General features: G+C 41.4%; 2 protein-coding genes across 3 annotated transcripts in view; one reads left to right on the top strand and one right to left on the bottom strand.

The window, feature by feature from the left end:
* Positions 1 to 12,207, bottom strand: part of LOC124134416 (exocyst complex component 1-like) — a 44,710-nt gene extending 32,503 nt beyond the window's left edge. For both annotated transcript variants that reach the window (XM_048381047.1, XM_048381048.1), the window contains exons 1-9: positions 12,119 to 12,207; positions 11,555 to 11,695; positions 10,788 to 10,921; positions 10,297 to 10,392; positions 9,612 to 9,675; positions 8,660 to 8,856; positions 7,854 to 7,979; positions 5,674 to 5,775; positions 3,123 to 3,255 (exon numbers count right to left, since the gene is read on the bottom strand). In XM_048381047.1, the coding sequence (XP_048237004.1) occupies positions 3,123 to 3,255; positions 5,674 to 5,775; positions 7,854 to 7,979; positions 8,660 to 8,856; positions 9,612 to 9,675; positions 10,297 to 10,392; positions 10,788 to 10,921; positions 11,555 to 11,678 (976 nt within the window). In that variant the 5' untranslated portion in view covers positions 11,679 to 11,695; positions 12,119 to 12,207. The remainder of the gene's footprint in view (positions 1 to 3,122; positions 3,256 to 5,673; positions 5,776 to 7,853; positions 7,980 to 8,659; positions 8,857 to 9,611; positions 9,676 to 10,296; positions 10,393 to 10,787; positions 10,922 to 11,554; positions 11,696 to 12,118) is intronic.
* Positions 12,208 to 12,241: 34 nt separating this feature from the next.
* On the top strand, positions 12,242 to 24,945 carry LOC124134415. The gene is made up of 7 exons (XM_048381095.1): positions 12,242 to 12,686; positions 16,003 to 16,082; positions 17,127 to 17,236; positions 17,891 to 17,963; positions 20,826 to 20,905; positions 21,888 to 21,966; positions 22,789 to 24,945. The coding sequence occupies exons 1-7, from the start codon at positions 12,391 to 12,393 to the stop codon at positions 22,968 to 22,970; spliced, it is 900 nt and encodes a 299-aa protein (XP_048237052.1). The 5' UTR covers positions 12,242 to 12,390; the 3' UTR covers positions 22,971 to 24,945.
* Positions 24,946 to 27,771: the final 2,826 nt, after the last annotated feature.

Genomic DNA, 27,771 nt, shown 5'->3' with positions numbered 1-27,771 from the left:
TAACAGATCCAAGTACCTGATGCTTAATGTAACAGATCCAAGTACCTACTGCTTAATGTAACAGATCCAAGTACCTGATGCTTAATGTAACAGATCCAAGTACCTGATGCTTAATGTAACAGATCCAAGTACCTGATGCTTAATGTAACAGATCCAAGTACCTGATGCTTAATGTAACACATCCAAGTACCTGATGCTTAATGTAACAGATCCAAGTACCAGAAGCCTAATGTAACACATCCAAGTACCTGATGCTTAATGTAACAGATCCAAGTACCTGATGCTTAATGTAACAGATCCAAGTACCTGATGCTTAATGTAACAGATCCAAGTACCTGATGCTTAATGTAACAGATCAAAGAACCTGATGCTTAATGTAACACATCCAAGTACCTGATGCAATGTAACAGATCCAAGTACCTGATGCTTAATGTAACACATCCAAGTACCAGAAGCCTAATGTAACAGATCCAAGTACCTGATGCTTAATGTAACACATCCAAGTACCTGATGCTTAATGTAACACATCCAAGTACCAGAAGCCTAATGTAACACATCCAAGTACCTGATGCCTAATGTAACACATCCAAGTACCTGATGCTTAATGTAACACATCCAAGTACCTACTGCTTAATGTAACAGATCCAAGTACCTACTGCTTAATGTAACAGATCCAAGTACCTGATGCTTAATGTAACACATCCAAGTACCTACTGCTTAATGTAACAGATCCAAGTACCTGATGCTTAATGTAACAGATCCAAGTACCTGATGCTTAATGTAACAGATCCAAGTACCTACTGCTTAATGTAACAGATCCAAGTACCTGATGCTTAATGTAACACATCCAAGTACCTGATGCTTAATGTAACAGATCCAAGTACCTGATGCTTAATGTAACGGATCCAAGTACCTACTGCTTCATGTAACACATCCAAGTACCTGATGCTTAATGTAACAGATCCAAGTACCTGATGCTTAATGTAACAGATCAAAGAACCTGATGCTTAATGTAACACATCCAAGTACCTGATGCAATGTAACAGATCCAAGTACCTGATGCTTAATGTAACACATCCAAGTACCAGAAGCCTAATGTAACACATCCAAGTACCTGATGCTTAATGTAACACATCCAAGTACCAGAAGCCTAATGTAACACATCCAAGTACCTGATGCTTAATGTAACACATCCAAGTACCTGATGCCTAATGTAACACATCCAAGTACCTGATGCTTAATGTAACACATCCAAGTACCTGATGCTTAATGTAACACATCCAAGTACCAGAAGCCTAATGTAACACATCCAAGTACCTGATGCTTAATGTAACACATCCAAGTACCTGATGCTTAATGTAACACATCCAAGTACCTGATGCTTAATGTAACACATCCAAGTACCAGAAGCCTAATGTAACAGATCCAAGTACCTGATGCTTAATGTAACACATCCAAGTACCTGATGCTTAATGTAACACATCCAAGTACCTGATGCTTAATGTAACACATCCAAGTACCTGATGCTTAATGTAACACATCCAAGTACCTGATGCTTAATGTAACACATCCAAGTACCTGATGCTTAATGTAACACATCCAAGTACCTGATGCTTAATGTAACACATCCAAGTACCAGAAGCCTAATGTAACACATCCAAGTACCTGATGCTTAATGTAACACATCCAAGTACCTGATGCTTAATGTAACACATCCAAGTACCAGAAGCCTAATGTAACACATCCAAGTACCAGAAGCCTAATGTAACACACCTAAGTACCTACTGCTTAATGTAACAGATCCAAGTACCTGATGCTTAAAGTAACACACCTAAGTACCTACTGCTTAATGTAACAGATCCAAGTACCTACTGCTTAATGTAACAGATCCAAGTACCTGATGCTTAATGTAACAGATCCAAGTACCTGATGCTTAATGTAACACATCCAAGTACCTGATGCTTAATGTAACAGATCCAAGTACCAGAAGCCTAATGTAACACATCCAAGTACCTGATGCTTAATGTAACAGATCCAAGTACCTGATGCTTAATGTAACACATCCAAGTACCTGATGCTTAATGTAACAGATCCAAGTACCTGATGCTTAATGTAACAGATCCAAGTACCTGATGCTTAATGTAACACATCCAAGTACCAGAAGCCTAATGTAACACATCCAAGTACCTGATGCTTAATGTAACACATCCAAGTACCTGATGCTTAATGTAACACATCCAAGTACCTGATGCTTAATGTAACACACCTAAGTACCTACTGCTTAATGTAACAGATCCAAGTACCTACTGCTTAATGTAACAGATCCAAGTACCTGATGCTTAATGTAACAGATCCAAGTACCTGATGCTTAATGTAACACATCCAAGTACCTGATGCTTAATGTAACAGATCCAAGTACCAGAAGCCTAATGTAACACATCCAAGTACCTGATGCTTAATGTAACAGATCCAAGTACCTGATGCTTAATGTAACACATCCAAGTACCTGATGCTTAATGTAACAGATCCAAGTACCTGATGCTTAATGTAACAGATCCAAGTACCTGATGCTTAATGTAACAGATCCAAGTACCTGATGCTTAATGTAACAGATCCAAGTACCTGATGCTTAATGTAACACATCCAAGTACCTGATGCTTAATGTAACAGATCCAAGTACCAGAAGCCTAATGTAACACATCCAAGTACCTGATGCTTAATGTAACAGATCCAAGTACCTGATGCTTAATGTAACACATCCAAGTACCTGATGCTTAATGTAACAGATCCAAGTACCTGATGCTTAATGTAACAGATCCAAGTACCTGATGCTTAATGTAACAGATCCAAGTACCTGATGCTTAATGTAACACATCCAAGTACCTACTGCTTAATGTAACAGATCCAAGTACCTGATGCTTAATGTAACACATCCAAGTACCTACTGCTTAATGTAACACATCCAAGTACCTGATGCTTAATATAACAGATCCAAGTACCTGATGCTTAATGTAACAGATCCAAGTACCTGATGCTTAATGTAACAGATCCAAGTACCTTATTTCTGAGGGAGATACAACATGATACAGCTCTGACAACTAGAGGGAGACAATCACCATTACCTGGGTGTATGTTTGCATTCATGCACTTGAGTAACGCCTGTGCTGCCCTTGTACACTCGTAGATTCCATTGGGTGTCGCCAGGTCACCATTCACTAAGGCGTCCACATGCTTTACGTCAAGGTCAAGCTGGTTCTATAACAGATATGCACAGCCTGCAAATCCCACCTCTCTTATATCCATGGATATCAGCGACACACACCGCCATCCTCTTCGCCTGTTATGCACATCGTCATCCTCTTTGCCTGCTACACACACCATCATCCTCTTTGCCTGCTATACACACTACCATCCTCTTTGCCTGCTATACACACCGCCATCCTCTTTGCCTGCTATACACACTACCATCCTCTTTGCCTGCTACACACACTACCATCCTCTTTGCCTGCTACACACACCGCCATCCTCTTTGCCTGCTATACAAACCCACCATCCTCTTTGTCTGCTATACACACTGCAATCCTCTTTGCCTGCTATACACACTGCCATCCTCTTTGCCTGCTATACACACCGCCATCCTCTTTGCCTGCTATACACACCGCCATTCTCTCCAGACAGACTATACACAAGGTCATCCGCTTTGCCTGCTATACAAACCACCATTCTCTCCATACAGGCTATACAAGCTATACCCACCACCACTCTCTACAGACAGGCTATACAAGCCATACCTACCACCATACTCTCGAGACAGGCTATACTAGCTATACCTGCCACCACTCTCTGAAGGCAGGGTAAATAAGCTATAACCACCACCATTCTCTCCATACAGGCTTTACAGGCTATACCCACCACCACTCTCTCCAGACAGGCTATACTAGCTATACACACCACCACTCTCTCCAGATAGGCTATACAAGCTATACACACCACCACTCTCTCCAGACAGGCTATACAAGCTATACACACCACCACTCTCTCCAGACAGGCTATACAAGCTATACACACCGCCACTCTCTCCAGACAGGCTATACAAGCTATACACACCACCACTCTCTCCAGATAGTCTATACTAGCTTTACACCCCACCACTCTCTCCAGACAGGCTATACAAGCTATACACACCACCACTCTCTCCAGACAGGCTATACAAGCTAGACACACCACCACTCTCTCCAGACAGGCTATACACCCCACCACCCTCTCCAGACAGGCTATACAAGCTATACACACCACCACTCTCTCCAGACAGGCTATACAAGCTATACACACCACCACTCTCTCCAGATAGGCTATACAAGCTATACACACCACCACTCTCTCCAGACAGGCTATACAAGCTATACACACCACCACTCTCTCCAGACAGGCTATACACCCCACCACTCTCTCCAGACAGGCTATACAAGCTATACACACCACCACTCTCTCCAGACAGGCTATACAAGCTATACACACCACCACTCTCTCCAGACAGGCTATACAAGCTATACACACCACCACTCTCTCCAGACAGGCTATACACCCCACCACTCTCTCCAGACAGGCTATACAAGCTATACACACCACCACTCTCTCCAGATAGTCTATACTAGCTTTACACCCCACCACTCTCTCCAGACAGGCTATACAAGCTATACACACCACCACTCTCTCCAGACAGGCTATACAAGCTAGACACACCACCACTCTCTCCAGACAGGCTATACACCCCACCACCCTCTCCAGACAGGCTATACAAGCTATACACACCACCACTCTCTCCAGACAGGCTATACAAGCTATACACACCACCACTCTCTCCAGATAGGCTATACAAGCTATACAAGCCACCACTCTCTCCAGACAGGCTATACAAGCTATACACACCACCACTCTCTCCAGACAGGCTATACACCCCACCACTCTCTCCAGACAGGCTATACAAGCTATACACACCACCACTCTCTCCAGACAGGCTATACAAGCTATACACACCACCACTCTCTCCAGACAGGCTATACAAGCTATACACACCACCACTCTCTCCAGACAGGCTATACACCCCACCACTCTCTCCAGACAGGCTATACAAGCTATACACACCACCACTCTCTCTAGACAGGCTATACAAGCTATACACACCACCACTCTCTCCAGACAGGCTATACAAGCTATACACATCACCACTCTCTCCAGACAGGCTATACAAGCTATACACACCACCACTCTCTCCAGACAGGCTATACAAGCTATACACACCACCACTCTCTCCAGACAGGCTATACAAGCTATACACACCACCACTCTCTCCAGATAGGCTATACTAGCTTTACACCCCACCACTCTCTCCAGACAGGCTATACAAGCTATACACACCACCACTCTCTCCAGACAGGCTATACACCCCACCACTCTCTCCAGACAGGCTATACAAGCTATACACACCACCACTCTCTCCAGACAGGCTATACAAGCTGTACACACCACCACTCTCTCCAGACAGGCTATACAAGCTATACACACCACCACTCTCTCCAGACAGGCTATACACACCACCACTCTCTCCAGACAGGCTGTACAAGCTATACACACCACCACTCTCTTCAGACAGGCTATACAAGCTATACACACCACCACTCTCTCCAGTTCCTCCAGCAGCTGCTGATGGTTGATGTTCCGGATCTTCACCAGCATGTCCTTGTCCCGCATCACCTCCATCTGCTCCTTCACATTCTGCATGAACAACCAATCACAAGTTGGTATTTCTACACCCACCAATCACAAGTTGGTATTTCTGCACCCACCAATCACAAGCTGGGATTTCTACACCCACAATGCAATATATATTGTAATACCCACTAAATACAAGTAACACAGTCCATTTCCATTTTCTGTGACTGACATACATAGATGGACGAGTGAATTTGGTATGATGCTGCTTTGTTTGTTTGTTTTTTAATGCCGCACTCAGCAATATTCCAGCTATAACACAGCGGCCTGTAAATAATCAAGCCTGAACCAGACAATCCAGAGATTGACATCATGAGCATCGAGCAGTTGGGATACAAGACATTGGGTGGTCAGTGAGTCTGACCACCCACTCCCGTTGGTAGAAATGTCAACCCTATATCTGTGTCTTACATGAACATAACATAACAAAATAGATATTGGCACTAGCCCGCTAGCCAAGACCAGTTTTGTGACAGTTAAAGGTATCCTTGGTGCTGGCAGAATTTCAAACATTTTGGTGGGGTATAGCTATATTTTATCACTATGCAGACTTGTAGCCTTTTCCATCCCCCGACATTATATGCCTTTTTTTCTTATGACAAGCAAAGTGACCTTTTACGGCAAGCATGGGTTGATGAAGACCTATTCTGCTGCTTTGGGATGTAGTTATACATGTGTGCCGCCTTATCTGGGAGTCAAGCCGACAGTGGTGCAGGTACGTGGCACCACTAGATGTGTACTTTGGTGAAACAAAGAGGATGGGTATGGTGCACACACAACAGGATTATTACACGGTGGGATGAAATGGTAATGTGGCTGTTAACCTTCTAGCACCTCACAGGCATCATAGGTTGTATACTCCTCAGGGAGCTGAGAATGAAAATCGAGTGATCAGTGATCTATTGACCGGGGTAATAAAAGTGCAGCGCCATGAACATCCACTTGGTGAATGGAATCTGGCGCAATATAAATGCACTTATTATTATTATTATTATTATTATTATTATTATTATTTACAGATTAAAATTTTTAAAATGCAGCAAAGAGGGTTTGGGTGATCCTGGCAGTCCAGACGCAGCCCAGACAGCAAATGGGACTTCTCCCAGGAAGCGCTGCCTAGTCAAACCCACCCAGAACTTTTCGGGGAATGTGAAGACTCCCCAACACTGCAGCCTTCTGCATTACCCAGATTGTCAGAAGGGCTGTATTCCTGGTAGCAAATCCGGGTACTCTCCCAATGTCAGTCAACAGATTGGGAGGTACCAAACCTAAGGCACCAAAAACAATGGGGAGTCCGACAACTTAGTACTTGGGATGCAAGCGTGACATTTCGAAAGCGAGGTCTGGCATATGTTTTTCTTGGAATCTTGTCAATCACATTAGTGTCAAAAGGGACAGAAAATTCAATGATATAAATGATTTCATTGGATTTATCAAAAAGGACAACATCAGGTTTGTTGGCCTGGATTTGTCTGAGGCTGTTTATGGGCCTATTCCAAAGAATTTTGTATTGATCATTTTCCATGACACCCTCGACATATTCTGGGTTGTACCATGGATGGACCTCTGCGTCAAAACCACAAGCATGGCAAAGACGGTAATGATCGAGCTACTCCATCTCGTCGCTTAAGATACTGTGTTTGTGCCAAAGCTGGTCATCCACTGACAATGTGTTGGACAGTCTCATTAAATTCATTACATAATCGACATTTCATATTTATATTTTGATGCAAAAGCACACATTGAAGGTTTCGAGTGGGAAGTGACTGGTACTGAGCAGCAAACAGAAAGCCTTCTTCATCCAAGCGAAGGACTCTGCAGGATTGCTGAACTTCTCAACACACTGCATATACACTCGATGCAGTGGTCGTTCAGATAGAGTCTGGACCGATTTGATATGGCACTTCGCTTGGTTGACACTCATTTCTGTTTATTATTATTGTTGTTGTTGTTATTATTATTATAACTTGGGAATTCGAAATCCATTGTAAGCACAATTGTTAAATAACCTCCCACAAGAAGTCTTCAAAAGTAATTGCCTGCACTCAAGTCAAGCTGATTTCCTTTCCTACTGAGCCTACCAGCAGTATGTTGTCATACGAGTCCAGCTTGCGCTCTATCCTCTCAGCCTGTTGGATTCCCTCGTCCAGCAGCCGCATCAGGTTCAGCACTTGGTCCTCCGACCCCATGATAGAGTGGATGTTGGCCTGGGGGACGGGGAATAGATGTAGACATAATTATGATTTTTGTTTGTTTGTTTGTTGTTTAACGCCGCACCAAGGAATATTCCAGCTAAATGACGGCGGTCTGTAAAATAATCGAGTCTGGACCAGACAATCCAGTGATTGAAATCATGAGCATCGACCCATGCAATTGGGATCGATGACATGTATCAACCAAGTCAGAGAGCCTGACCACCTTTTACGACAAGCATAGTCACCTTTTACGGCAAGTATGGGTTGCTGAAGACCTATTCTACCCCGGAAACATAATTATGAAGTTAAGACATTCATTATATATATTTGTATGCTATAACCTCAGAATTTTCTCAAATGTCCAGCTTATCTGGAGCCCTTATGCAACCCAAAGGGCTGAATATGAAAATCCACGTCACAGAACAATGACATAACAAGTAACATTCATGTGTCAAAATGTAGACATCAAAGCGTAAACAATCCAGTGGAGGAAGAAGGCGCACGGGTCAGTGGGGAGTGAACACATTCTGACTGCAACATAGGTTGCTTAAACAATAACCTGAATCCAAAAATGTTCCAATTTGGGAATTTAGTTACTTGCTCCAGATCTAGGGCTGTATATTTGCCTCTGAAAATCCATAAAAAAATGCACATTTTGCCTCAAAAAACCCATAGCCATGTGTTGCCCTCACCCCATCTAGGACGGACAGCTGCCTGGAGAGCTGGTCAGTGAAGGTCTCTGCGTTACTGATGGCCACCTTGCACTCGGACATGAGGAGTTCCAGGTCCGACTCTTCCTTGGAGGAGAGCGCCTGGTAGTCCTCGTCCTCGATGGAGATGTCGTCCCCGCCCTCCGACTTCTGGTTCTGGTCATGAGGGGCGGTGATATCTGGGGACAGGAACCATGGAACACTGAAAACTGGGGCCTCATCCAAAAGTGAGCCAGTCCAAATTTAACATGACAACAGCAGTAACTCTTGTGAATAGTGACGACTTCATTCCATTAGGTAATCACAGCAGGATGACTTTGGCAATTTAAATAAGTTAACATAAGATCACAGTACTTATGTAAAAATGATGAATATTTCACCTATACTTCGCAGTTTGTAAATAACAAGTCAAGACAAGATGGTCCAGTGATTGATATCATGAACATCGATCAACACAATTCTGATACAATCTCAGCATGATTCCCTGATCCTGTTAGTCGCCTTTTTTACGACAAGCATGGGTTGCTGAAGACCAATTCTGACTGGATCTTCACAGGGTTTTACAAATGATTGCAGTAGTCATTGTGCTAGGCCCATATTGCTTTACTATATCCTTCACACATGGTTGGTTGTGTAACGCCGCACTCAGCAATATTCCAGCTATATGACGGCGGTCTGTAAATAATCAAGTCTGGACCAGACAATCCAGAGATTAATATCATGAGCATCGATCCACACAATTGGGATCGATGACATGAATCAACCAAGTCAGCGTGTCTGACAACCCGATCCCATTAGTCGCCTTTAATGACAAGCACAGTCGCCATTTACGGCAAGCATGGGTTGCTGTATACAGATTCTACCTAGGATCTGCTTCACACATTGACCCACACTGCCCCAGTACTACAATGAATCAGGACACTAGTGTACGTACCTTCAAGCAGCCCTGGCGGGACATTGACAAACTCAGGCTTCTGTATCAGATATCGCTGACTCAGCTGAAAGAGAAACATTCATAGGAAAGGATAAGGAATAATGCTTGATCATAACAATATATACTAATTAATAAAGGAAACAAAAAGAAAAATAACATGAATTGACTTGATGATTAATGTTCTCTGTTGAAGCAATATTGCAAAGCAATTGAGTTTCTATTTTAATTGGGTTATTACATTTTTCATTGGGTAACCAATATTTTTCACTCATCTATTTATAACTCTATTGGGGTTTTTCCGAAATTGAGTAAATATTTTGACATCTCAAAAACTATGAAATAATGTTTAAGATGTATATTTTGTTTGTTTGTTTGTTACTTAACGGCGCACTCAGCAATATTCCAGCTATTGTCTGGTCCAGACTCGATTATTTACAGTCTCTAAATAATCGAGTGATGACCAGTTAATCCAGTGATTGACATCATCAGCATCAATCTACTCAATTGGGATACGCTGACATGCATCAACCAAGTCCGCGAGCCTGACCAACCGATCCCGTAAGTCGCCTGGTACAACAAGCATAGTCGCCTTTTACAGAAAGCATAGGTTGCTGGAGACCTATTCTTCCCCAGGGTACCGTGTCAATGTTGTCACGAGTAGTCAAGTGGTCCATGAGTTACCTACCCTCCACAAGCAGGCAATGAAGGACTCCTTCTCATCAATACTACTGGCCACCCATTTGTACAGCTTCTCAAAGTTCAGGTCAAATTCAGCTGTCTCCTGAAATAACATCAGTCATCTAGAGGCTGATCAAGCAACATACACAACCACAGGGAGAACTGTTTTAAACACACTACCCTGTACCAGAGCACTATCAGATGCACAAATTGTGATGAATCTAATGTCCAAAGACAACACATTTAAAATTGATTCACCTAAGATTGAAATTACCACACTTTACAAGAACATTATTCCTTTGTTTTAAAATACTTTTTTTTGTGTACAACAGTTTATAATAGTTTGAATGGAAACTAAATACTGTGAATAAATAAACATCTTGTACATTGAACATAATATATTTATCATTCACTCTCAAAATAAAATATATACTTAACATTTACAAATTTATATCTCATAATATTTAAGTAACTGTTTTCCAAACATGACATTCCTACTTTGTTAGCATTCTTTCCATCAACAATCTTGAGGTCTCTGAGCAGCCATGACAGTTTCTTCTTGTACGACTCTCCTCTGTCGGCTTTCTTCACCTGATACACGCGGGCTTGTACCGGGCTCTCTGCTTGGTTCACTGAAACAAGCCTATACACTTCAGGGACAAATTCACATTTCATCACAACATTAGTCAGAAACTGTTTGTTTGTTTGTTTGTTGTTTAACGCCGCACTCAGCAATATTCCAGCTATATGACGGCGGTCTGTAAAATAATCAAGTCTGGACCAGACAATCCAGTGATTGACATCATAAGCATCGATCTACACAATTGGGATCGATGACATGTATCAACCAAGTCAGCGAGCCTGACCACCCGATCGTGTTAGTCGCCTTTTACGACAAGCATAGTTGCCTTTTACGGCAAGTATGAGTTGCTAAAGATCTTTTCTACCCTGGAATCTTCACGGGTCAGTCAGAAACTGAACAATGAAATATGTTCCCAGTTGTGTAGCATAACCTATGACAAAATGTGTTGCTTAGCGAATGTAACGTCACGAATGTTTGGATTATAAGATTGTGCGAGAATTGAGGACCCTGTTTTGTCTGGAAATCATCCTTTCTTGATGATACAGTTTCAGTGTATTACATGCTTTAAAATATTTAAGTTGTGATAAAATCATAGAAGGCCTTTTAAGCATCAATCTCATCATGGAGTACACTCTCAATCACTTCTCATGCTAATTCCTGTCTCTGATAATATACCACTTACGGACAGCACAGAGGAAACTCCCTTTCTTCTTTTTGGGGGCCTTAAACACGTATATCAGACCTATCAGTCGTTCATCATTGGGGAGGAACAGGTCACGGTTCAATGTGTGCTTTATGGCCGCCATCGTCAGGTGTCATCAATCTGCGTCAGAAAAGACATAGTTTATAGGAAGATTCATCATAATTTCCATGCATTTTGAAACATCCTTCATCACAAATACAATACAGGCCTATAGTCACCAGACAAAACTGTTAAGTTAAAAGTAAATATTTCAGGAAGCATGATAAAGCAATACACAATTAAAAAACAAAGGTGCTTAAAACTTTCATAATACTACACACAAAAATGAGTGAGAGTGATTTTTTTCAATAACGTACATAACTGCACCGCTAATGGTGCAGGTGCTAGTGACTATGTCATCCGAAATTGCAGACGATTTTTCAAGTCTTCGCATTTGTGACAACGGTTATGATACCATTGGGTCTGGCTGCACGGACAAATGTGAGACACATACTTTTCATCATGCCTGAAATAAAATATGGCAATCTAAGCAACGCAACTTACACATTGCTCATCGATAATGCGGAACAAACACGATAAATAATGTTCGCACACCTAATGCGGAAGCAGGATTACTCCCCTTTCAGTGTTCAATGCGCACGCAGCATACACTTCCGATGACCTGCTTCCTTCCGGTCGTTGCCTGGCGATTGTAAACAAATGATATTCGAGAGCGGTTAGTTGGTTATTGTTTGAACCCACCAGCCGTGATCGTGTCGGCGGAGTAGATCACGATCCCGGTTTAACAAGGATCATTTGATAGACAGTTACTGACAATGGCGACGGGGCATATTTTGCCCGGCTATGGGGATCCAGTCTCAAGGCTGAGGCGCGTGAATTCGTCAGGGTACCCCTTAGACAGTAACACCCTGCTGCAGATGGAGGCAAGTTACAAACTCAGGGACCTTGAGTTCGACAGGATAAGGGCACAGGCGCGTCATATGTGGTCGAGGAGGGATAGGGAACCTACAACCTACCACCACTTCCATTCGGGCCAGGAACTACCACCAGAGGAACAGACACGATCCCGACCAACATCGCCGACCAGAAGGAACAAGCCCCACCCACCGCCGTAAGTCTGCAAACATCCACTGCTTATGAAATATGTCATGCATTGTAATGTATTATTGTTGTTGTTGGTGGTATTGTTGTTGTTGATGATGATGGTGGTGATGATAATAACAACTAAACATGTATATATAGCACTAGATTCAAGCTACAGTTAAGTGTTCAAAAGCGCGTTGTTGGAGACTGCATATGACGCTGGTCATAATAGTTGTGATTGGAATTAGGTCCGTTCTTGAATTCTTCTGAGGTTAAACGGCGGTAGAGTGTTCCATAGCAAAGGAGCTGCTCTTACTAAACAGCGATCCTCAATATTAGTTGTCCGCGATGCATAATCTCAGAGTTATGTTATGTATTTATAGAACCGATGACAGTCATTCCAAGTTATTGCAAAATAGATGCAACCTCTATGAGTGCATTTATCAGCTGTTAAGTTTGTCCTCTGTGATGAATAAATCTTAGTCGATGTGTTTCTGAATTGTTCACAAAGTATAAGACTGCTATTGGTACGTCTTGGGAGTAACGGATTAACAAAATAACTCATTGAGAAAATTCCACCATTGAATGGTTATAGTATAATACAGATACTAGTCCATCCGTACCGAAAATGGCTCACCTGTACCTAAAATTCCCGTCAGATCCGTACCTAATTTCCAGAATTCGTACTTTATTCCGCCGACTCGTGCACAAATTTGGATGACCCGTACATAAATTTGGATGACCCGTACTCATTTATTTTCATATTTGTTGCATTTGTAACGAGTACTTATAAAAATCAGATTGCGGTCAGAAGAGGTTGGGAGTACTAAACGGATTTTATGGAATTTAAGCTTGAATTTCATTATAACAGCCTGTCACTACATAATCTCCAGTGTCAAATAACATTTCCGGGTCAACAGATATCAACAGAAATAAATAATGTTGAAAATGAGATCAATTTTCATTTGGGTACGAGCCATTCAGTGGATTAGGTACGGGTGGGTACGGGTTGTCCAATATTTGTGTCCGAATACGCCAACATGTATACAAGGTGCGGATCTCCGTGTGTACGGATTGTACAGTTGCCTGTAATGCGCTTATGGAAGATCCATAACAATCAACACAATGGCAATATTGCAGCCACAAGATGTGTGGGATGTCACGAAAATGTAAATGACTAGTTTAGAAGTAGCCCCAGGTGTTGTTCTCCGTGAATGTGTCATGGAGTCATGTTCTTCCAAAGTATACATGCCAATCACAACATGACTTATTTACTCTACCAGGTAGCAATGGAGTATATTAAATTTCAAACTACATCAGTACACGAAAGGTGTGTACGAATAGACATCGGGGTGAATCGATACCGGTGCACCGGTGTAAGATTTCATGTGATGATACGATACCCGATACACGATACATTTTCTTCTGTCATGATACAAAATGAAATACCTGCTGAAATAAATTACAGTAAACTACGGTTATAACGAACACGCTTATAACGAACTGACGGATATAACGAACTTTTTTGGTCCCGACTATTGCTGTAGTCATGCTGTATATATGCTTATAACGAACTACGGTTATAACGAACTAAAATTAGTAGTCCCTTTGAGTTCGTTATAACCGTAGTTTACTGTACTCACTATTCGCTTTATGACCTCTGGCGTTTTTGTCAGTCAGATATCGCAATATGTGTTGTAGTTAGCGTTTCAAGTTCACTACTAAAATAGCCATAACGAACATATGTCCACGGGTAGCTTTTCCTTTTGAAATTGTTCTGAAATATTTATTGTCAAGAAGTTACATGCGATTTGATGTATATATGCGTATCGTGATACGTATCGTATCGTGGCCGTGCTTTGTCGTTTCACCCCTTCGTGTTGGCATTGTCTGCATCATCATGTGACGTCGTCCCGTGAGGTAATCTCCTGACACCCGTGTTAACACACACTGCCTCCGGTCGACTATCTGATAAGTAGGGTGATATGGTTGTTAGAACACTCGCGGGGTTAGCAAATAGTATAGAGTGGTATATTATGGCTAATATATCTCACCTCCAATCAGTCTGAAAATAATACTGCATGTCTGTAGTAGGCGGAGTCTTCCTACTGGCCCTAAATTCTGTTCAGGAATCCGACAGGTAAACGAGTTCGTTTATCAAACAACCTCAAGTAATGTACGTTTTATGGAGTCGTGATTTATTAGCACTGACTCAATATAAATATTTTTTACAACGTGAAATAGTATGGCAAACAACTCATTCATACCTTCAGTTTGAGAGTAATTGTGACCCTTAGATATTAAATGGTATGGTTAACATTGTATACATATTGAAAACTCAAGCATGTTGAACTCTTACCCTAAATTAAATTTGGCATTCGCAGTACAAAAATGTAAGGGATGTTGATAGGGGTAAAACATATATCGGTGAACTGGTGCGTCGTGACTGTACATGCAACGATACGATACACAATATGGTTTTTTTCTGTATCGATATAAGACGATACACTTGCTAAAATATATTACTTACTATTCGTTAAATTGCCCCAAGCGTTTTTGTCTGTCAATATCGCAAAATGCGTTGTAATTTAGCGTTTCAAGTTCAAAACAGAAATAGCCGCTACAAACATGTGTCTACAGCCAGTTTTTTCCCTTTGAATCCGTTCTGAAATATACATGTATATTGTCAAGACGTTTCTACGCGATAAGATGTATGTATATCGCGATACGTATATCACATCGTGACGTAGTGTATCGTGATACGTATTGTATCATGATCTTGCTGTATATTTCACCTCTAGATGGTGACGGTTAAGGCCACACTTTTTTAGTTTTATGTTTCACGGATTTATTCCAGATTTTCCACACAAGGTCGGTCGAAACGAAAATAAAAATAAAACACTATGTTAATCATTTATTTATATGAGAGTCATTCTGCCGTAGAGTTAAAACTGCAGCTGGCTTCATGAATCACTGATAGTGATGTATACGTGGAATTTATAAATAGCATTTTGTATTGTGTAAGAGGGTCTACTCGTATATCACTAGCGGGTGACATGATAAAAATAAATATTTTCATGTTTAATTTATTTCTTTTCCAGATGCATTTCGTTAGGGGCGGCGGGCCGTGAAACGAAAAATAAAAAATGTGTGGCCTAATGTTTGTAGGGTTATGTGGTGCCTTGTGGTATTATTTGTACATTTCATTTACGTATTCCCGTCGTAATCAGTAAATCAGTGAGAGTTGAAAGTTTTATTCAAAGAGATAAGGACACTCGGGGTGTCACAATGAAAGATTATATATGTCCACGCATTGTGTAATTTGTCTTTATTCATTGTTTTAGAGTTTTTCTCACCAACCGACTCCATTACATTGAAGGATACCACAACCCGGACACCAGGCTGGGCAAACAGTGCTACAGAAGTAAGCTGCAGGCTCCGTGTCAGTCACATAGTGTGTCCTTTTTCAGCTTGTTGCCACGGTACTGTATGACATATACGTGTGTTAGTTTACGAAAATCACATATTATGAATAAAAACTAAAATCGGCGTCTTAAACTATTTTCTTGAATAACGACGTGTCAAGATATTTATGCCCCCTATCTGCACTTGAGAAATGTTGTTGACATTCGATCACATGGGGAACCGTCACTTGATCGAAAGTGAGATGGTGTTGGAGGGCCAATATGTAAGGTATGTCATGGCGTTCCGCATTTTTTTAAAAATGGGGGGGGGGGGGGGGGTGGGCACGAATATGAACACGGATATTGTGCTCATGTATCAAGGATCATAATGGGAGGAGTCTGGGATTCGAACCAGAAATGGACTCGTGGATCCAAGCACATCTTTCTAGGGTCTCCTTAAACAACTCGTTCACACATGTCCGCTGGAAATTATGAAATCCTAGTTAATTATGGAAGGATATATTTTATGTTCAATGCGTTTCTATAGTACAGTGTGTGTTTCAGTCGACGCTAGTCTTCCGCCTGAAGAGCAGCACGAATATGAACACGGATATTGTGCTCATGTATCAAGGATCATAATGGGAGGAGTCTGGGATTCGAACCAGAAATGGACTCGTGGATCCAAGCACATCTTTCTAGGGTCTCCTTAAACAACTCGTTCACACATGTCCGCTGGAAATTATGAAATCCTAGTTAATTATGGAAGGATATATTTTATGTTCAATGCGTTTCTATAGTACAGTGTGTGTTTCAGTCGACGCTAGTCTTCCGCCTGAAGAGCAGCACGAATATGAACACGGATATTGTGCTCATGTATCAAGGATCATAATGGGAGGAGTCTGGGATTCGAACCAGAAATGGACTCGTGGATCCAAGCACATCTTTCTAGGGTCTCCTTAAACAACTCGTTCACACATGTCCGCTGGAAATTATGAAATCCTAGTTAATTATGGAAGGATATATTTTATGTTCAATGCGTTTCTATAGTACAGTGTGTGTTTCAGTCGACGCTAGTCTTCCGCCTGAAGAGCAGCATCAGCGACGTCATATACGACGTAAATACGTCGCCGACCGCCCATCCACGGCACTGTTGAACACATATAAGGATCAATATGTACGTATAGGGCGGGCAGTCTGTTTGGGATTGTAATATTGTATTCTTAATCATTTTAAAATTTAATGCTTTCGGTAGGTCCAAAAGCGCCTTACGTCAGTAAGTTGATATTATTTTGATGGTACATTTAGATCAGAAATAAATCGCACTGATGATTAATACTCCGACTTGGCTGTCCTGGTTCTATCAATATTGATAGAAAACAGCTGTTCGGTTGAGCTGAGGTTAACATGTGATGTCTAACGTGACTTTCACTGACTCGTAAACATTGAGCTTTTTTTTGCTTCGTGGCGGGGTATAAAGGATTTATTCTCCCACTCAGAAATCCACGTACAGACCGTTGTCTTCGGGGCGGTGTATAAGGGAGTTATTCTCCCGCTCTCAAATATATTTCACTCCTAGGCTGAATACGTAGTATTTATCAAGATCACGATAACTTGAACCAATCAGATCTCAGTATTCTGACATGGAGGTAAGGTGTAATTGGCTATGTAGGTCACATATTTCTTCTTCAATATTCACCAGGATGGTAACTGTTACATATTCATTTCTGTGTTCCTAATTCTCGAAAGTGCACGAACTTACACGTTATCACACTGCAGTGACATGAAATTATGTAAAGGCAGGATAAAAGAAACTGTTAATTTCCAATAGGGCGTGAAGAACTACCTGGATCCCGTTGCGGCCCAGGGAGCGGAGGCGTGGCTCAAGATAGCGGATGATAAAGGTGGGGTATACATTTGTTCTATATACTCATGCCTTTATTACATAGTTGTCATAGTGCTGAGTTCGGCGTTACACAACAAACAAACAACATAGTTGTCAAATACATAGTGATCAGTGACTTTCGTACGACCATCAGGTCTTGTAAACCTCACTCCAGTATTTGCTGATATTCAAGCTGATACTCTGCGATTCTGTTCAACACCCTCCGTCATGTATACGTAAGACTTCATAGTCCGCAGCTTGAGAATGAGTGTTATGTGTCGGATGAAACACGCCAGGGTTTTTTTATGAGATTTATTCCCGAATCAAAGGGTCAGAATAAGGGGGCGTTATCCTGAGGATAAAGGTTTTAAATCTCATAAAAACGAGGCTAAGTGTCTTTTCTAACATATAAACCGAAAAAAAGAAACTTAAAACAACATTATCAACATTTTTATGTTTCAAACATACATTCAATGAACCGTAAGAAACGGGCGTAAAATATCTGCTGCCGGCGTACGTGTACTTGAAAAAGACATTCTCAATAGCATTGTGATTTATCAGCGCCTCTGTAGTGGTACCTTTGTCATTTTATTTTACATTACATTGTGTTCAAATGCATAATTAATTTCTAGCGAGAAACATTCATATGTTACAATATAAACGGAAGTTGTATTAAAGAAATCCCTGAGATATTATATGACATCCCCGTTTATGAGATTTAAACCCACTGCAGAACAATAGGATGACCTGACTGGAGGTTTTTAATAAACGCCGCAATTACATCATGGTGGTCTGTAAATAATCAGGTCTGGGATACACAAACCGAGGACCAGTTGTTTATATCATGTTTATATCATGTGCAACGTCCCGCTCTCTCGGTAACAACCCGGGTTCGATTCCCGACGTGGGTACAATGTGTGAAGCCCATTTCTGGTGTCCCCCGCCGTGATATTGCTGGAATATTGCTAAAAGCGGCGTAAAACCATACTCACTCACTCACTCTCGGTAACGATGACCCAATGAGTCTGAGCTTGGCAACCCGACCAATGTAGTCACCTCTAGCGACAAGCATTGATTCCTTGTGACCCATCCTATCCCGAATACCCCCAGGACCGTCTGTATATAAAGATTGAGTATAGTTTTACCTCGCTTTTAGCAATAGTCCATCACTATGACGGCGGGGGACACCAGAAATGGGTTTCACATTGTACCCATGTGGGGAATCGAACCCAGGTCTTCGTCGTGACGAACGAACGCTTTAACCACTAGGCTACCCGACCACCCCTTCAGCTGTATATAGACGAGCAAGGCATGTGGATGTGTTCACTCATTTTGATGAGTTCGATAGTCCCCGTTCCCCATGTACATTGTGTATGTACAATGAAACCTGCTTAATCGGGACGGTACTTTTCCCAGGGAAATCGTCTAGATTAACGGTTTTACCGGGTTATCATTTCGCTGACACGGCGTAATGTATCTTGTATATATGTTGACTTGGGCTGTAACGATTATCCGATACCTACGATATCATCGATACTAAGGTACATACGGTATAAATATGACATCGCTATATGTGATACGCTATAAATAGAACAGAGACTGATAGAGTTACCTCCCGTAATGGCAGATGTGGCACAGAGCAACCATTCGTCACCACTCGCATGATTCCGTAACCTGCAACAAGGCTGCATTCGGCATATCCCGGAATGGGGCGACAGCGCAACTTGAAAGCAGAACACGAGGACGTGGTGATTAAGGGCGTGTCCGCTATTAAACTGTTACATTTAATAACCATCCCTTCATTTAAAACGGTTTTGTTGACAAATTTTTGTTGTGTGATAATAAATGTATAAATCCGGAGGTTTCAGAGTAAAATAGTTCAGTGACGTATTGTATCGCAAGATACCCGGCGATACTCAGCTCTAAGACGTTCTACTATTCGTCACCGCTCGCCCCTTTCCATAACCTGCAAAAACCCCGTAGAAGAATCGATGAATGTTATGTGAAAGAATATTACAAACCAATCAGAATGCGCGTATGACTTCAAGTGCTTTGGTAAAAAAATCCCTCAAGGGTAATTTATTATCTTACATATGTTTTGCATCTAAAAATATACCCTAGATACAGTTGAATGTGTTCAATCATACTGTATAAATACCGTAAGTCCCGATGTGTTTTAATAGCATCTGGAACATATATGACTTTGGGGAAATATACGTGACTTATTACGCAACGAGTTGACAATTCTTTTAACTATGCCCATTTGCGCTTAGGCGGAACCCAGTCGCAAAAATGTCCACGAGCGGGGCACGAGACGCCATTCGGCTTGTCCCGGAATAACACGAGTTGGTCACGAATGATGTTCCAAGCAGAATGTCCCCGAATGCGAGAGTCCCAAGTGTCCTGTCAGGGAATAAACTAGTCACACTCAAAGTGTTGATATATTCCACACCATGACTAGGAAACTCCCAAATTAGAATGGAGAAAATCCCAATTGAGGTTATTATTATAAAACTAATATTTAGTTATGCAAAGGTGACCTGTATTTCAATGCTGACACGGTTACTAAAGATAGGAAAGACGTTTTGAAAGTAATTATTAAAAGATCCAGTTTGCCAGTCTCATCGCCACAGGCACTTAGTGTATTATTCCAGACGAAAGAGGCTCGATGACTTGGTTGATGTTTGTCATCGTATCCCAGTTGCGAAGGTCGATGCTCATGATATCGATCACTACTGTCTGGCCCAGACTTGATTATTTACAGACCGCCGTCATAATATTAATATTGCTGAGCGTTTCGTTAAAGTTTACCCGAACAACATGACATATTAAATACAACATTCTATGCCTCCTACCTGACTGTTCCCCCGTGTGTCACCAGACAAGGACGAGGTGATGATGGCTGTACAGAAACACCGCGAACAGGAAGACCTGCAGGCGACCAGGGACGCCCACAGACAGGTAACAATTACATAGATGTGTACTTGTAGTAACTGTGCATTCACGTTACATATAGTGATAGAATGTCACTGGTTTGGGTTGGAAACAGACTGCATGGTTGGCAATACTGTCATGTGTGATCAAAAAACGTTGCATAATTACACGTCTACTGTGCATTCACGTTACATATAGTGATAGAATGTCACTGGTTTGGGTTGGAAACAGACTGCATGGTTGGCAATACTGTCATGTGTGATCAAAAAACGTTGCATAATTACACGTCTACAGGGAAGAAAGATGTCTCAGTGCCAATGTCTGTAATTATTGCTGAAAAGGTTTGAACAGTATTTGCTTTGTGGAACTGTCTCAGTGCTCTGAGTGAGTGAGTATGGTTTTACGCCGCTTTTAGCAATATTCCAGCAATATCACGGCGGGGGACACCAGAAATGGGCTTCACACAATGTACCCATGTTGGGAATCGAACCCGGGTCTTAGGCGTGGCGAGCGAACGCTTAAACCACTAGGCTACCCGACCGCCCCCTCAGTGCTCTGAGGCACCGCATCAAGTTGGTGCAGAGTTGAGTCCCTTTAATGCCCGGCAAGGGGACTTTCTCCCTTAATAAACTATGTCTGTCAGCACTATACCCGTGCTCTTTGTTTAGCGTCTATGTACCTTTTTTTCCACATCAAGATGACATACCTGTTACAACCGAAATACTGTTGAAAACTGCGTTAAACACATCTCACTCAATCATGTACCTCTGTGCTTGTTTCAACCACACGGCTGCAATTAATGGTAACACTTTTTATGATCCCTATCGATTGAACATATGTTATTATCATTTTACACATGGAAACCTTAATACGTATGTTGCATCAGTCGTCAAACCATGCTTCATATCCCATAACACCAGTAGACCATTGTAGATGTACACATCTATGTTATTAATATTCCATGTTGATATATTATTGTGTGAGTACATTCCACGTACCGATGTTGCAGCCCACCCCGCCAATGGTGCCGAGAGCCAACACAGCCTACCCGTCACTCAACAGGTTCATGAAGTATGCTGGAGCCACAGGTACGGCACCCTGTCAGAAACACAAGACTCGTGTTCTCTTCCATCCTTCAGTACAGTGACCTCCTTTATATCAAGACCTGTTATATCTTTGTTTGTTTGTTGTTTTACGCCGCACTAAGCAATATTCCAGCTATATGACGGCGGTCTGTAAATAATCAAGTCCGAACCAGACAATCCAGTGAGTGACATCAACAGCATCTACGCAATTAGGATACGATGATATGCATCAACTAAGTCAGCGAGCCTGACCACCCGATCCCTTTAGTTGCCTCTCATGACAAGCATGGGCTGCTGAAGACTGCTTTTATATCTAAGTTTCCAAAACCGAATAAAGGTACTAGACTCTGACTTCGGACTGGAGTCAATGTGTTCTCTCCTACTCCACAGCAGTAACTACTTTCACGAGGAAGACTTCATTCCTGGTGAAATCTCTGTTAAATCTTCTATCCAAAACCAAAATCTCCCTATTTGTAGCCATGGTTCACGGTATTAAAACGGATTCATAACTCAATTGACAGATAGCAAATATTTATTTTCTCAACTTGCTTACTAAGAGTCTGGCTACTTGTGTACTGTTACTTTTGCTCGGATTTTGTGTTTTTGAGCATCTCCCCGAGGCCAGAGAGTTAACTGACTGTTTCCACATTTACTTTTTAGAGTTAACTCCTTTGCCTCGGGAAGATGGTGTTTGAAATAAAAGATACACACAGCAATACATTTCGCTGGTTACTTGTAAACCGTGAAAAAATGATGTTCCACAGAAGAGGAAGGGAGCAAAGTGTGCCTCTAAATGTATATTTATAAACATCTCTTTCACTTCAGAATCCAGCGCAATGGCTCCTCTTCTGAGACCTCCGCACGCCATCATTGGCTACAGTGGGGACATGAGGTCACGTGACATCGAGGCAACCAGCCGGGTGCGGGTATCGTCTGCATGCGGTCGTGGTGACTTTCTGCTGCATCCTGATTGGCCGCCAACCTTGCCCCACCATCGAGTGCCTTAGCGTACAGTCACATGACTAGATACGTGCTGCTGACTTGTAGATAGTAGTGTTAAGTTTGTCAAAACCAATGACATGTAGCGAGAAGGCCAGCATACGTATGAACCCCCACTGGCATTGTAGAATAGGATCTCTAGTCCAGGAAGCCTGCATAAGAAGGTGGATCCAGCCAGTACCCACTCCCTTATATAGACTCCCAGTTACTAACTTCCACAGGGATCAGACGCCGTAAAGAACCAAAGAGATGTTTGGATTTCATATTATGAGAATGCAATTCTCGTACATTTGAAACAGAAATGACAGCATTATTCTTCCTTACATATACCATGACAAGAGTGTTTTTTATACTTTTACACATGCGTTCCATTGTACGTTGATAAGCAAGCCAAAGTGCGGGTTTCTCTGTATGTAATGTATCGTCAGAGATGTACTATAGTCCATGTACACATTGGTCTCTGTATCAGTTTCTTAGAAGTGGATGCATGCGTTGGCAGTTACAGTGGTAACGCCGAACTGAAAATCCTCGTCTTAATGAAAACATCTGACATCAGTAAGTAAGTTTATTTTAGTGTAAAGGCCACAGACCCAAGTACACTATAGGTACATGCATTATGTACAAAGTGGTGGCTTAATATCCAGAGGTACAGAGTGCGATTAAAGTACAAAATTATTATTATTATTATTATTATTATGAAGAACGTAAAGATCGGGCCTCTTTAATGTATTTAGCACATAGTGACATGGTTTCAATGTTAGAAGTTTGTAGTAAAGTTCTGAGAGAATATTCTTTTTTAAGTTAGTGTTGGGAAAATCTGTGTATCTTAAAATATCATAAGATGGGCATACTAACAATAAATGTAACTCACCTTCAATAATATTTTTACAAAAAGAAAAAAATCTGAGGTTTCTAGCTACACCCTCCCGCCTACCTATATATTTCATAATTTGTAATTCTACAATTCTTAATGATGTTAAATATCTTCTTTGGTCTCTTTGGTGTACATGCATCTTCCCGGGAAAGGTGTTAACTTAATAAAAGTCAGTCTCCACTTTTGCCACGGGAAGATGGTTTACATGAAGCAAATATGGTTCAATTGCGAAAGTTCACTTCATAGTGGAGTAAAAATCTACTTTTGAATGCTCATTTAACTTTGGAAAAGGAGATTGAACACAACAGTCTCTAAATCTTTGTTGAAATTCTAAAAGAAATAAATCAATGTTTCCGACACTTTGATTATTCCATACATATTTAAAACCACGTGAATAAAGTAATTTCTTAACATTTGAGGTCCATTGCTGCCTTGCTCGTCCAGTCCTCTCAACATGTCATAACATTGCTTTGGATATCTAGTATCCGTCATACATATGCATCTGCAGCTGTTGAATGAATCACAATATATATTACACCGACCACACTCACTTAAGACAGCTGCAGTCGTAGAAGATTTTATCTGCCCTTGACACCAAAATATAAAGTATCTTGATGAACAATGTGTTTCACTCGGTTAATACCTTAGTTATTTATTTATTGGGACGTGGCGGTTTGACACTTTTCGCCGTCATTGTGTATTCCTAATCGGTTGAACACGCCCTTGTTAATAACAGAAATGTTTGTAGCGATTTATGGAAGAACATTGTGGTGTGTCAAGTCCTGTTTTGTTGTTATTACTAATACACCAATTGATGACACCAGCTGTTTATGCTGGAGATATGTTTGTTGAATAGGTACCGGAGCACGTATACACTGACAGTATATGGGTACTGGTATATGTTATAGCCTTAATGTAATAATACACCCCAGTATTAATGTAATTCTCCAGTATTACTTATTCCATATATGTATTGTCTTTTATCACCATCACCAGCGACAAGCCCCAGTATCCAAAGCCTGTTTTGCCAAAATGAACTCGTAGCCAGATTTTGTAGATGCGATTTGTTTAATATAACGTCTGTTTTGTGAATAAACAGTTTGAAATTGGGTCGTCTTATTTTTTCTTGAATAAAAGGTATCACGGATGATGAAACATGTTACTTTTAGTGTTATGAATATATGACGTCAACGCCGTAGAACAACCAGCCTTGATTATCTGCCGAGACAGATTCCACTGGGCGTAACAGGAATATTGTGTTTATAATTATATGAATGGATCACGGGAAAACAGTGATGATACAAGGTGTCTGCGAAAAGGGTAATAATGTATGTCCTGCCCCCACTCGTCACCCCATAAAAAAAGTTAGCGTTTGGTTGTTGCCTGACGCCGCAGACAGTTCTTCTCCATTTACTGATTTTGTTGAAACTGAAAACGATATGTTAATTTCGAATTACGTCTGCTGTGTATAAGTGCAGAGCCCACAAGTAAAGAAAGAGGTTTAAGAAATGGGTTCGTATTGCAGCGCAGAGGGTGGCAGTTTTAATGTCTCACAGCCCAAACATTTCTTTTAGAGTAGACACATCAATATTTTGCGCAAAGAATTTTTTTCGACTTTATCTGGTGGACGAAAGTGATATAATGGTAAATTACTGTAGTGCCGCATGGTAATTTCCATGGTCAAAGGGAAGTAACTCATTGGATGCACGCGGCAAGCTCCTCACAGCGATAGCCCGTTCGCGGAGCTCTCTATACTATCGCTGCCACCAGTCAAAACTCCCCACTGTGACTAGGTGGCCACAACCATGCTTGGAGTTGCACTCGCAACCGAATGACCGTTATGTTTACAAACAAGTGACGACTGTCGTGACGCCGAATAAACTTATCGCTGCTAAATTACTTTCTTCGTTTGTCAATTTGAACTTCTGTTTCATTAAAACTATCCTTGATTGATATAGTAAGAATGTAAGGGAGAAGTTGGTTGATTTTCCGTTAGTCTGCACTCTCGAACCAATCTGATTATTAAAACAACAAAGTAAATTCATCTGGAAAACATGGTCAGTCGTAAACCTTTTCAAAATGAAATATCATGGCATTCCCAAAGACATAAACAAAAGTATCAACGTTACTTCATTTGGGGTTAGAGGGCAAATTTCAAGATTCTTGTAATGGCCGCGCTCACACTGGGCCTCAGACCACAATTAATTTCCTTCTTTGCTATCTACAGTGACATGACAGCCCACCATAATTATTATCAGTCGTAGGCTGTTCTCCTGTTGCATGCTGACCAACCTGCCACTTGTCACTTAAAACGCAAACTTACGTCCAGCATCCACCACCTTGCTTTCGCAGTAACCACTGTCAACAATGCTCACCGGAAATTTCGAGCCGAAACACACACAGCGGCCTTCAACTTGGGGTCAAATCATGGGAAGCTGGAATCAATACCTTCACAGATTGGGGCTTACAAAAAATTGACAGCAAACTACAATGTCTTATCTTTCATTTAAGCTATCACAAGTCACTCCAAAAAAATTGCCACAGGCTGAACAGCCCATTTCAACTGGGTACTATATTCTCCTATTTTCCTTCCGGTTCATGGGATAACTGTGGTCTGAGGCCACTGGTGGCAGCGATGTTACCGAGAGTGTAACGAAGGTGTCACGCGCTAGGAAGGAGCTTGTGGATGCGGTACCACCGTAAACTCAACTGACTAACAACAACTGACAACTGACTAAGATCTCTATGCCGCTTGAAATAAATGAAGTGTGACCTGACCTTTCTTTTGTTTTATGTATGTATGCATTAATAATGGTTGAAATAAGGCCGTCTTGTATCAAATATTGTAGATAACAATGCTAGTAAATATGTTGTAGGTATTTTGTCAGATATAGCATTTTATAATTGTTGTATTTTCGATGTATCGAGGCGAGGCAGAAACCTCGTGGTGAGCGTTAGGCGTTTTGACATTGAAAGATTGTGTAAAACATGAACAGTATGACCTATCATTGATAGGTCAAATTTTGTATATTATTGCACTTCATGCTAAGTCTTTTTTTTGAAATAGTATTTTTTGTGCGAAGTTGCAAGTAGTATTCGAAATTCAGGCCAGAGTTCAGAGAAATCTGAAAGACCAGTAAATATTGTTCCTGGTGTGTTATGATTATTGTAGACCTTCTGTATGTTGGGACTGCTGTATCAGCAGCAGCAGCCGTCACGCAGTATGGTGTTGTTGTTAAACAGTTACACTAAAGTGCACAAGTTGCTTTAAGTAAATATTGGTCAGTATATTTTCTGGAAAAGTGTTACTGTGCAAACTATTTCTGATGTGTATTCACATGCATTCCGTCTGTAATGATTGATTGTTTGTTTGTTTGTTGTTTAACGCCGCACTCAACAATATTCCAGCTATATGACGGCGGTCTGTAAATAATCGTCTGGGCAAGGCAATCCAGTGATTGACATCGTGAGCATCGATCTACGCAATTGGGATACGATGACATCAACCAAGTCAGCGACTCTGACCACCCGATCCCCTTAGTCGCCTTTTACGACACTTTGGTCTGTAGGCCGTTTGAAATAAATGGAATTACCATTCCACCACGTCAGAATGATGTGATCTGATTGGTCCACGTGGTCTTGATTAAATACTGTGTATCCCGCCTTGGGGGGGCAATACTTGTTTCTCAGCGGGGGACTAAATCTTTTATACTCCGACACGAGCAAGTCAGGCTGCACGTGGATTTCTGAGAGGTAGAATGAATCCAGCCTGGTTCCCTGGGTATGCTGCGCTGGCGCTTACTCAGAGGAGCTACCCCGCTTCAAAGCAAAAAGTCGCACGCTTTTCCGGAATCAAGGGAATTCACGTGACATAGCGCAAGCTAACCTTAGCTCAATCAAACATCTGTTTTCTGTTAATTTTGAATTTGTTTGAA

Source organism: Haliotis rufescens, unplaced genomic scaffold, assembly GCF_023055435.1.
Source record: "Haliotis rufescens isolate VD_foot unplaced genomic scaffold, xgHalRufe1.0.p SCAF_35, whole genome shotgun sequence".
NCBI classification, from domain to species: domain Eukaryota; kingdom Metazoa; phylum Mollusca; class Gastropoda; order Lepetellida; family Haliotidae; genus Haliotis; species Haliotis rufescens.
This window is presented reverse-complemented; position numbering and strand designations above follow the sequence as displayed.

Bases quoted from the DNA above. Each gene is read 5' to 3' on its own strand.
- LOC124134415 (XM_048381095.1), top strand. From the start codon at position 12,391: ATGGCGACGGGGCATATTTTGCCCGGCTATGGGGATCCAGTCTCAAGG. The intron at 12,687-16,002 runs GTAAGTCTGCAA...TCATTGTTTTAG, and splicing joins AACAAGCCCCACCCACCGCC to AGTTTTTCTCACCAACCGAC. The intron at 20,906-21,887 runs GTAACAATTACA...CCGATGTTGCAG, and splicing joins CCAGGGACGCCCACAGACAG to CCCACCCCGCCAATGGTGCC.